The sequence below is a fragment of the Lissotriton vulgaris genome, chromosome 10 (genome assembly GCF_964263255.1).
Source record: "Lissotriton vulgaris chromosome 10, aLisVul1.2, whole genome shotgun sequence".
Taxonomy (NCBI): domain Eukaryota; kingdom Metazoa; phylum Chordata; class Amphibia; order Caudata; family Salamandridae; genus Lissotriton; species Lissotriton vulgaris.
Window position 1 is genome coordinate 121,857,097 of NC_141698.1, and position 12,625 is coordinate 121,869,721.

Below are 12,625 nucleotides of genomic sequence, written 5' to 3' on the forward strand. Positions count from 1 at the left end.
ACTATCAAACCACTAAGTAAAGGAACTTGAAGGCACCCGGGGTAACATTTTTCTAACGCTTTGGTCTAGGTCGTTTTTAGGGTTTTAAAGTGGCAGCAGATGTCTTTAGTGCATTTTTAACAGAAGGGAGCGATCCTATATGTGGAATGCTAGATGCTTGAGTTACGGAGGTCTAAAAGGTAGAAGGGCTCGAACTTAAAGGTATCAAACGGGACTGGAGTGTTGCTAGAAGGTTGCGTAGTTTGAGGAGGGATATGAGGTAGCTATGGGCCAAACCATTTGCTGCTTTGAATGCTAGTGCAGGTAGTTTGTATATGGTCCTGTCCTAGATTATGATGATAATGATCAAAGACTTTTATGAATTTTCTTCTCCAAGGGCCTGGTCGGACAGAAGATGACACTGGAGATGATCGCAGTCGACACCGGGACGACCGCCTCCTGGCAGGACGTTTGGAACGGGACCAGGAAAAATTACTGAGGTGAATGCAGGCGGGCAGAGTGGGGAGGAACCATTCCTGGAATTTTTGGGTCGAAACCTTAATGTTTAAAGAATAATCTGTTATCCATAATGTGTTTATCCACATTCTTTCTACATTTAGCCATATCTTTTAAACCAATTATCAAACTCTCATTTCGCGTTGAACCATGGAATTCCCAAATCGGTTTTCATGAGGTCCTGCGTATTTCACAAGTTCCATTGTTTGTGATCAAACCCTCTGAGCGGTCCGATTCGCATCTCTTTTCACACGAATAGAGCTCTGTGCTCACACCTAGATCTTTTATTCTGTCTGAGCCTTTTTTTCCTTGAAGATCTGAAAGTAAACATTCTTTGCTTCTGGTGTCTGTTTGTGAAGCTGAAATTGTTGCACCTGGTCGAAGGAAGATTTAGTGCCTAAATATTTGAAAAATTGTAGACTGTTAATTTCCAAAAAAAACTGGCTACTAGGACGACTTGAGGACATTGCATCACCGTTGGTGTGAGTTAAATGGTAAATTGAGCCCTTTGACAATTTCTATGCAAGTGTGAATCCTAGTTACTAAATACTTCATACCATGCCCCAGCATGTAGACATACGTGAAAAGATTCATGCTTAATAAAAATAAAAGAAGCCCTCATTGACTCCATTTATAAATGTAGTCCGGTCTTAATTGTTATGCCTCCAACAAACTTACAACAAATCTAATAATCAACTGCAAAATATCCTCACACTGCCTACTTATTTGCAGCTCTTAAACACTACTGAACTCTTGTCTGCGAAGTAGTCCTCAAGTGAAAAGGCACAGAGTTAGTAGCTTCATGCTACAAGACCCTACCATTGAGGGAATCTGTGCCTTTTAAAATACCGAGAATCTAGCGAGCGAGGCTTGCACAACTACATACTTTCTGGTTTCCAACCAATTCGGTCATTAAATTGGGAAAGAGTAGGTTCAGTTTAGTTTGGATTTGAATTCCCATCATGGATACAAATATTTCCCTGATGCACCGTGTATTCATGTTATTAAATGGAGATTTTGCTTCCATCACCATATGCCTGTCAATTTAGTTAATTCTTCAGATGCATATTGCTTGCTCTTTGTCCTTATGCAAAGTACCAGAAGAGAGCACTTTCTTTCTTTCCTAGCTTGTTTGTTTAAGCAGGCTAGCAAGCAGAGATGATGTGAAAACTTTATTTCACAGAACAACCACTCTAGCTGCATCATAGCTCTCCACAAAGGTCTTTTCAACAGTCATCAGCTTCTCTATTCAAAATACAACACTACATTCCCATTCCAGTATTCCCCAGGGCAACCACATAGAACAGCCAGAGGTAGTAGAAAGAATATACCATACCCCCCTCGCATAACCGAGAAAAAATATTAGTGGAAAATAGTTCAGAACAAATATTTCAAAAAGAACACTCCTAAAATGACAATTCTGAAAACAGTTATACAAATAACAAAAGCATGCCCCCCAACAGAACGCCCTTAATACAAGTTACATTATTGATGCCAATTCAGTTAAAATTCCAAATTTCCCATTCTCCAGTTCCACAGCTCCTATAAATATTTTCACCACACAGAGGATTCCAGTAAAATAAGAAGTTATTTGTTCCTTTGGAGAATTTGACCTTCACCAAATCCCCCACTTTGACTCTTGACCGTCTCACAGACTTGCACAAATCAAACTGGTTGTTGCTTTTTTCTTACAACACGAGTTCTTTTCCTTCCTTCCTCGGTTTCCTAACATTTTCGTCACTTGAACTGTACAGACGTACCCAGGAAGGGCACAACATATTAGAAGCTTTGTGCTTCCTGGACAGTTCAAAAGGACACATTCCAGTTGTATTATATGGTGTGAACCTGTACTCTTTCACTCTTCTTCACCATTCCAATCCAGTCATTACCCACAGCATGGGTAATCTGTATAGCTTCCTTCAATGTACGAATTAACCTCTTAATCAACCTTTTAGTCGCCGGATGATACAAAGAATACTTCTTATGCTGAATGCCCTTTTTGTTCAAGAATTTTTCAAATTCCCTGGAGGTCAATTGCACTCCATTATTGGTAGGGATACATTTCGGACTTCAGTCCCTAGAAAACACTTCAGTTAAAAACTTCACCACCGATGCCGCAGTAATTTTATGCACCGCTCAAACTCTGGCCATTTTGCAAGCATGTCCATAAGGACAAAGTGATTTTAGCTACGCCACCAACATTCGATGGTCCAACCACATCAAATGTTACTTTCTTCCTCTGATCTGTAGGAATTTCATGACCAATCATGGGAGAAGTCCTAATTTGTTTAGTCTCATCACTCACCACAGCGTAGCTCTCCACATACATCTCTCCAACAGTCTTCAGCTTTCCCTTCAAAATACGTTTTGCAGCGTGAATCTTTCTGGATTCACTATACTGTGCATATTCCGCAATCTGGTGGTTGGGTCCGGAATCGTAGTCAGGTTTTTTTTTTGTAGCCCCGGTGGTCGTTGACGTCCCACCATTTGGTGTACCTTCGGTGACGTTGCATGCTTCCGGCGGAAGCTACCACCCTTGGGCGCCATCTTCAGATTCTTTTTTCCACCGTTGGGTCTGGATCGTCGCGTGAAGCTCCAGAAGTTTTGGAGGAGAAAAGGAGGAAATACAACAACTCTTCGACGGTAAAGACCTGAGAAGATTGGGAGAAGAAGACCATCAGAGAAGAGACGACTAAGAAAGTGAACAACATTGAGATCTTCGACCTCCTTAGAGGAATGCGCACACAGGGGGCCCCCTGAGTGCAGGGATGTACAAGACACCCTTTAAATTCTGCAAAAACTGCCACCACAAGTTCGCGCAGAAGGACCAGCACCCGGTCTGCAACCTCTGCCTGCCAATCGACCACGAGAGCAGAGACTGCAACGCCTGCTCCGTCTTCAAGCCAAAGACAGTTCGAGAGAAACAGAGGACAGCTCACCACACAATGCAGGGCAAGGGCCAGGCCCGACGCTTTACGAACTGGGCCTCTCCACCGATGACGAGGACAACATCGCCGAAGGTCCAGATGACTTCACGGTCGCAGAGACTGATAAGAAAACGCCTGACAAGGTAGGAGAGTCTACAACCCCGAAAACTCCCACAGGGCCTCGAAAGCCAGAGGCAGACTCTCTAAAGTCAGAGTCCAGAGCCTCGAAAGGAGCACCGGTGCCGAAAAGTTTGACGACCAAATCGGCATCCTCCGAAAAAGAGCCCAGCAGATCCTTCGAGAAGGACTCCCGGAGGTCGAAGACCGGCAAAAAGCAAAGGTCGTCGAAGCAAGCCCCCGAAAAAGGGTCTTCGACTTAGAAAGAAAAGGAGCCGAAGAAAGCTTCGCCGCCGCCAAAGCGAGCAGCCGAAACGCTCGACGACTAGCAGGCCGCAGAGATGCTGAGAAAGAAAAGAAGGCTCGAGGCCGAAATGGAGAACATCCTTCAGAGAAAGAAAGACTTTGATGAAAGGATGAGAAGTTACAAGATCCCCTCGAGGCCGGCAACGGTCGTCGCTGAGGTGCAGGAGCACGAGGAGTTCGACGTCGAAGAGCTGCCGAAAATTCCGGAGCACGAAGAGGAAGAGGACCTCTATAACACTGAAGGTGATTACGGGGAACAGCAGTCAAGCTACGGCTCAGGTTCCTCGACGGCCCAAGACCAGGATTGGCAGGACATCGAGGTCGAAAACCCGGAGGAGGCTGTGGAGACATACCCCTCGAGGCCTTCGCCGCTGGATGACCTCGGGGCATACAATGAGGTCGTCAGGAAGGCAGTAGCAGCTTATGGGGTTAAGCTGGAGGAGGAGAAGCCAAAAGCAGATTTCCTGCTGGAAACATTGCCCCCCACGCAGACAAGAAGCCAATTCCTGCCCCTGCTGAAAAGTATCACAGACCAGGGGAGGGAAGCCTTCAAGGACCCGGCTGCATGCAGATCAGTAACGCCGAGGACGGAAAAGAAATAAAAATTCTCCTCCTAGGATCCGGCTTACACCAAGGGGTCCGTCACAGCAGATTCAATAATTGCTGCGACGGCTAGAAGGAGGGCCAACGTCCCAACATCTGGGCCTCCACCTGACAAGGAAAGCAAGAGGATGGACCTAATGGGCAGGAAAATAGAGCGGAACGCCGCAACGCACTGGTGGATGGCGAACTCCAACGCCCTCCTGAACAGACATCAATACCAGCATTGGGATGAGATGGGCCAATTGCTCAAGCACCTCCCAAAGCAATACCGTGAGAGGGCATCACACCTTGTGGAAGAGGGGAAAAGCATTGCTAATTTGTGCCTGAAGACAGCCTTGGATGGGGCTGAAACATCCAGCAGACTGATGGCTATAGGCATCACAGAGAGAAGGTAAGCCTGGCTCAGGATCTCAGGCTTCAAAGCTGAGGTTCAGAACAACATCCTGAACACACCCTTCAATGGTGAAACGCTGTTCGGAGCCCCAGTTGATGAGAAGCTCACACAACTGAAGGACAACAAGACAGCAAGGCCCATGGGGGCCCTGCAATTCAGGGGCATGAGAAGGGGCACTCGTACACGGAGGCCGAAAGGCAGGGGTGGAAACAGCGAGGAGAATCACACCAGGCGTTCCACCAGGGCCAACAGAGTGACAACCAAAGTCACCAGGGCCAGCAGAGGCAAAACTGGAACTACCAGAACAGGGGCCAGTCCTTTCGATCAAGAGGAAACGGACGAGGCCAGAGAAGGAGAGGCGGTGAACAACCCCCCCTCTAAGTGACTGCACACGGGAAAAGGCGCTCACCCACTTGAACCCTCTGGGGGAGGAGCACGGAAAAACAAAGAGGAGAGGGCTACACGGACTAGACACAAAGGAACATGTAACACCAGCAGGAGGCAGGCTAAGATTTTTTCTCCAGGAGTGGAGAAAAATAACCACAGACAGGTGGATACTAAACATCATGCAGTTCGATACTGCATAGAGCTGGTAAAGAATCCACCAAACAGGAAGCCAAAAAGAAGAGAGCACTCTGGAAGAGAGCTGCAATTGCTCCAAAAAGAAGCTCAAGAACTCCTCCTCAAAGAGGCCATCGAAACGGTCCCATTCAAAGAACGGAACAGGGGAGTGGACTCAAACTACTTCCTGGTGCCAAAAGTGGACGAAAGCCTAAGACCAATCCTGGACCTACGGTTCCTAAACAAATATTTAAAGACACAAAAATTCAAGATGACGTCCCTACAAGAGGTCATCCCGCAGATAAAGGCCGGGGACTTCTTGTCCACCATAAACCTCAAAGATGCATACCTGCACATCCCCATGAACAGGCCGCACAAGCACAGATTCACAGTGAACAAGGATCACTACCAATTCACAACCCTGGCTTTCGGTCTCCAGTCCGCACCAAGGGTGTTCACCAAATGCCTCGCGGCAGTGGCCGCACATCTGCGAAGGGAGGGGATACACGTGTACCCCCTACCTCGACAACTGGCTCATAAAGGCAAGCTCTTACAGGACATGCAAAGATCACGCAGAGCAGGTCACAAGAACGCTAACAGGCCTGGGATTCTCCATACACTGGGGAAAATGCTCAATGGAACCGGAGCAGGTGAAGATCTTCCTGGGTGCTCAAATAGACACCGTCCAATGCAGGGTGTTACCCAGCGAAAAGAGAACACTCAGCCTACTGAGGGAGAAACGTCACAATCAGAAGGGGCGAGCTCTGACCGTGAGGACAGTGAGCAAAATCTTGGGAATGATGGCGTCCTGCATACACCTGGTCCCCAATGTACGCCTACAGATAAGACCGCTCCAGGAGTGGCTACAACAGGAATGGTCACAAGTTACAGGAAGAGGATCTAGTGGTTGTAACGCACAGGGTGCAGGAAAAAATAAGGTGGTGGACCAAAGAAAGGATAACAGAAGGGAAACCTCTAACACCACCGGACCCAACAGTGACCATCACCACAGACTCATCCCAGAAGAGATGGGGCGCATGCATGAACAAGCTCAGAGTGAGGCGTCTGTGGAGCCCTACAGATGCGGTCAGACAATTCAATTACCTGGAGCTGAAAGCAGTGTTGCTAGCCCTCCAGGCCTTCCAGAAACACCTGTACAGCCAGAAGGTGCTGATACAAACAGACAACACCACAACAATGTTTTATATCAACAAACAGGGGGGAACTCAATCATTCCCTCTGTCAAGCTTGGCACAGGAAATCTGGAGATGGGCAATACCACTCAAAATAGACCTGCTAGCCATACACCTGCCAGGGAAGGACAATGTAGAAGCGGATTGGCTCAGCAGGCAGACTTCAGCATCCCACGAGTGGGATCTCAATATACAGGAAACAGAGAGACTATTCAGGAGGTGGGGCATCCCAACAATAGACCTGTTTGCAACACGCCGGAATGCAAAATGCCAATACTTTGCATCCAGGCAACCAGAGGCACTATCACAGGGGAATGCCCTATGGATAAGCTGGTCAAACACATTTGCCTACGCTTTTCCCCCGATACCACTGATCCCCAGGGTTCTCAACAAATGCATGACGAGCAACATGACTCTCATCCTGGTGGCACCACAATGGGCCAGGCAGACCTGGTACTCTCAGATAATGGAGATGGCGCAGGGCCCTCCCCCACAAGTCCTCGAAAAGAAGAGACCTGCTCTCCATCGAAAACGGAGAAGTTCTACACCCAGAGCCGGAGAGCCTCAACCTCTCAGCCTGGCTCCTGAGGACTTAGAGTTCGCACATCTAAAACTACCAGGGAGCACCCTGCGGGTGGTGCGAGAGGCAAGAAGGCCCAGCACATGCAAGTGCTATGGGGAAAAATGGAAAAGATTCACTCAATGGTGTTGCAAGAAAAAATCTACATAGAAAACTGACCAGGGAATCTACGGTGCTAAGGTACCTCACGCACCTAATAAAGGCTAAGCTAAGCTCATCCTCTCTAAGGGTACACCTGGCAGCGATTGTGGCATACACAAGAGGCGAAACAGGGAGAAGCTTCTTCACATCTCAAGTCGTAAAAAGATTCCTGGAAGGGGCTAAAAGAATAGCGCCACCAAAAAGAATGCCGCCACCGGCTTGGAACCCGAATGTGGTACTGACAGAGCTCATGAAAGCACCTTTCGAACCCATCCACAAAGTATCACTGCAAATGCTGACTATGAAAACGGCCTTTCTGGTAGCAATCACCTCGCTACGGAGGGTGAGCGAACTGCAGGCTCTAACACTGCAGGAACCCTACATCCAGATACACAGTGACAGGGTCTTGATGAGAACAGACCCGCACTTCATGCCGAGGGTGGTGTCAAGGTTCCACATGAATCAGAGTATTCAGATCCCGAGCTTCTTCCAAAACCCCACTACAAGTGCTGAGAGGGCACTCCACACTCTGGACGCAAGAAGGGCAGTGATGCACTACATTGAAAGGACGAAGGGACACAGGAAGACAAAACAGTTCTTCGTATCATTCGCAAACGGTTACATGGGTAAACCAGTGACTAAAAGCACCATAGCTCAATGGATCGCACAGACAATACAATTCTGCCACAAGCAAGCGGGACAGGAGCTAACAGGAGGGGCACAGGTCCACTCGACCAGGAAGAAAGGAGCAACAATTGCCTTTCTGGCCAACACACCAATTCAGGACAAATGCCTGGCGACAACATGGGCTTCAATGCACACGTTCACTAAGCACTATTGCGTGGATGTACAAATTAACAAAGAAGCACAAGTAGGACAAAAAGTGCTTCAACATATATTCAACAACAGACGCTCATCTTCCACCCAACCGCCAGATAAGTAACAAAAACTGCTACAAAGTCTATGCACAGCATAGTGAATCCAGAAAGATTCACGCTGCAAAACGAATAGTTTCTTACCTGTCGGTGTAGTTTTGCAGCTTGAAGATCTTTCTGGATTCACTAGCGAACCCACCCGCCTCCGCCAGAAAGATGAGGCTGGAAAGAAGGTGGAAACACATAGAAAAAGAAAGAAAGTTTAAGCTTACAAGATACGTGAAAAGAATTACGTTAAAAAAAAAAAAGGATTAACAAACATAGCCATGGATTCACTACAAACACAGAAAAGAAAAAAGACAAAAAAAAAGAATCCGAAGATGGCGCCAAAGAGTGGTAGCTTCCGCCGGAAGCATGCCGACGTCACCGAAGGTACACCAAATGGTGGGACGTCGACGCCCACTTGGGCTACAAAAAAAAAATAGAGAAAAAAGACTGATTCCGGACCCAACCACCAGATTGCAGAATATGCACAGCATAGTGAATCCAGAAAGATCTTCAAGCTGCAAAACTACACGACAGGTAAGAAACTATTCGTTCCACATTCTCATTCCAATATTCCCTGGGGCAACCACATACAGCAGCCAGAGGTGGTAGCAGAAAGAATATACGATTTTTATATTCACAACCATACCACATTTTCCTTTAATGTGAAAAACCTGCACTTTGTCTACATTTTGCAGTTTTAGAAAGGTTCCAAAGTTGTTTAAACTGGTAGATCTCATGAGACATGTTTTTATGCTCCGAGCACATAAGACAATGTTGCTAAATGTGTGAAATGTTTTGTTTCTCTTTACATAGAGAAAGCAAAGAACTGGCTGATTTTGCACGTCTTCACCCTGCTGGCTGTGCCACAAACAGTTTGAACTCCAACCTGATGGTGACAGGTGGACCGTCACTAACTGGCGCAGGGCGCTGGCCTGTCGACCCTGCCTCTCACCTCGCAGGTCCCCATTGGCTACCCCGGACAGGTAGTCCATCCATGTGGTTAGCTGGTCACCCATATGGTAAGCAGAAGCATATTAGCTTGTTAAAATCTTAAGTGACTTCTGTGGATCACTGGTCTGATTGAAGCAAACTTGTGGTTATATTTGGGTGTGATTCGACTATTTTGAAGACACGATGAGTGTGTTCGTAGATACTATTTGGGGAATAATTGAGCTGCCTCTCATTATATGGATGTCTGATGGCTGCAACAGAGTTCGTTTTGTGGGTTTATTGTCAATAAGATGGCACACTGTGGGTAATCAGTTTTCACACATCATTCTCCTTTAAAGGAAGAGTACTTGTAAGCTTACGGGAAAGCAACATAAAAATGAACTACTAGTTCTTTGAGCCTACAGAGTGGGTTTACCCTTTGGCTCCTAGCTGAGGTACTTGGTGTCTCCTAATGGAGGGTATCCTAAGCCAAGTACACATAGGTTCCGAAATGAAGCTGTTGAGGGCCAAAAAGTTAAAAACATCAAAGTTAAATTAATCAGTTATTTCAGCTCCCCAGTTGCCGGGTGGATGAACAGTATTTAACAGGGCATGTTCAGATACATTTATGTATTAATTACAATCTAATTTCAGAAGCTGAAAAGAGTGGGTTTTGCGTCTTATTCCCTCGCCCAGATATGCAAACCTATTAGTGGAAGGAAAGGCATTTATAGGGTTTCAAAAACTGACCTTTGATTGTGCAAACAATTGATTTTCGTTTGTATTTTTCTAGATAGTTTATGCTCCTCTGTAGATGACTGTCTAAATCCTAACAAAGTCAGCCCACAACAAACGGAATTTTGGCAAAGGATGATTTGGATTTTGTCTCCAAATTAGTAACTTGGTTCAGGCCAAGCTGTCAAGTGAATTGCATGTTTGTATCTCAGAAGAATTTATTGTGGCTAACGTTCACACAATCCGTAGTCAATCCATGTATATACAAATATTTTTTTTAACATTTTGAGTTGGAAGGTAATGGCGAATACGGGTTGTTTTTATTTCTAGGTTTGACTCCGCCTTCCTTGCATCAAGGGATGGCACCAGGTTTCACATCCAGCATGGCTGGCTCTCTCCCTGCAGCCTACCAGTTTATCAGAGATCCTCAATCTGGGCAGTTGATGGTGATCCCAACTGAGCACATGCCACACTTTGGTAAGTATGAAAAGGACGATCAAGTTAGGAATGGTACCGGCAGGGCTTCCATCTTCCCTTTGGAATATTTATAGTAAGCAGACAAAATGAAGGATGCCAGTACTCAACGTTGTTCTTCATAGTTCCTGGTTACACATCACCAAGTGTTAACTTCATGTCCATATACCCTTTTTGCCAATACATTACCACCCACATAATATACTTAAATGTTGCTATATGATAATCCGTAGATCAAACAAGGAAGAACTGGCTTTGTCAACCATGATTTCTAGATATCCCGAAACCAAGACAACTCATTGACTGCCAAGCCAGTATCTCTAAGGGGGAAGCAACCCAACATTGCTGTGGTTATCCATTGTGAAAGAAATTATGTAGTTCTCTCACTGCCTAGCTATATAAAGAGTAATGTGTGCACATAATGTGCTTGTGCAGCCTTCAAACCCAAACCTCACTTTTGTTGCAGTTCCAAAATATAAAATTTCAATGATTTGTACTTCCTCCGTATATTTTCAGTTAGTCGAGTGTAACTGATCAAAACTCTACACTCTGGCCAAACTTAATTTAATAATTTAGCTGTTGTATTGGATATGAATGCTGCACTGTGGTTAACTATATATAACATTTTGGAATTAGTAAAGTCATGCATGAGCTTTAAGTTTTTTCTCTCTCTCAAAATGAGTGCATGACATGAACAAGAGTTTGGTCTTGCTTTCTTACTTAAACGCAGGAAGCATGTTTGTACTAGAGTAAAGGCTGCCTGGATGCCAACGTATTCAAATCCGCATTATAAGTACTGTTACTTTAGGTCTCAAAACTTAGGCAGCGATGAGTTCACTGATTTGTCCACCCAAATTATAATTTTTTTTAACTTTGGGATACCATCGTTGTCTCTACCTTCATGTATGAGTTAGCCAGGCTTTTCTCCCACCTTCGGCCACCGTGGTCCTGGATGCAAGTGCAGTTTGCTAGTAGACTGGCTAGCGCCTATTCTTTTTCAGTGGCCATTTGTTTCACTTCTTCTCTCCTGACAACCACTCTAGTTTTATGCTGCCTCTTTTCGTGCAAATTCTTATGTTTCTGATAACTACACATACCTTTTCACTTTAAGTGAGCATCAGCTGCTTTCCACAAAAGTTTTTCTTGTGGGTCCTTCTCATATTCGTACATCACTGGGAGCATGTCAGCTGGGTGTTGGGCAAGAAGCACTTCCAGTAGCTCTGATTCCGTTCTTAACTTAAATTTGTGGCTCGGAGGCTACATTTTTGCTGTATTTTCCAGCCCTCTTGGTTGACTTTATCCTTTTTTCCACACCTCTACCTTTTCTTCCAGAGCGCTTGTTTGGCGCAAGCTGCTATCTCCATCTGGCATTCTGACAACTTAATTCTTGCAACTTTTCATCAACTCTACATCTTGTACGGCTCTGCAGCTGAAAATTACTTGTGAATGGTGAGCCTACTCTTGCAAGTGAAGTACTCCTGCAAGTGAAGGAGTATGTAAAGATCCTTCACAAATGCAAAACTAAGAATAGAGCACAAGTGGCAACATATATTCTAATTTACAGGCAGACCATTCTGAGATGAACCCAAACAAAATAATTCAGTTAAATGAATTAACTTCACTGTTTTTCCTATAGGGAGATAGTTCTATGACTTTGCAGGAAAATAAGCATTGTGTTCAGAGGTTAAAAAATGTAATGTAATGCGCATGCCTGGTTGATCGAAAGTCAAAAATCCAAATGTGATGAACAAGTTTGCCCATCAAGACGGTCTTGCACTGCGGTAACTGGATTGTATCTCTTTGTGAATTTAGCTGAATTACTGGATCGAGCGCCTCCTCTTTGGCCTGCTATGTATCCACATACAAGAAGCTCTCTTCAGCACGCACATCAGCTCCAGCTCCTGTCGCACCAACAGTTACTCCGGCAGCATGAACTCTTCTTGCTACAGCAGCAAGCAGCCCATGCCATGGAGCTGCAGAGGAGTGCCCAGCTCGTGGTAAGTTAGAACCACTTCTTTTGTTTTTTGTCTTGTATTGCCAATCGGTCAATTGAAAACATGTACACTAGTAATCACAATGTAAAAGTGTTTTAATCCTGCCTCAATTACATCCTAATGTACCTCGTAGTGCTAGATATTCTTGTCCCAAGACATCCTTCAAATATGGAAAGAAAAAGATTTAAAACACAACTGGAAAATAAACTTGTTCAGCCATCAGTTTGCCACGTGCCATTATTGGATCTTTTT

General features: G+C 45.3%; 1 protein-coding gene across 6 annotated transcripts in view; it reads left to right on the forward strand.

Moving 5' to 3' along the window:
• TNRC18 (trinucleotide repeat containing 18) overlaps positions 1-12,625 on the forward strand; it is a 183,008-nt gene that overhangs the window by 70,146 nt on the left and 100,237 nt on the right. For all 6 annotated transcript variants that reach the window (XM_086940683.1, XM_086940679.1, XM_086940678.1 and 3 more), the window contains exons 6-9: positions 377-479; positions 9,054-9,259; positions 10,236-10,382; positions 12,192-12,376. In XM_086940683.1, the coding sequence (XP_086796809.1) occupies positions 377-479; positions 9,054-9,259; positions 10,236-10,382; positions 12,192-12,376 (641 nt within the window). The remainder of the gene's footprint in view (positions 1-376; positions 480-9,053; positions 9,260-10,235; positions 10,383-12,191; positions 12,377-12,625) is intronic.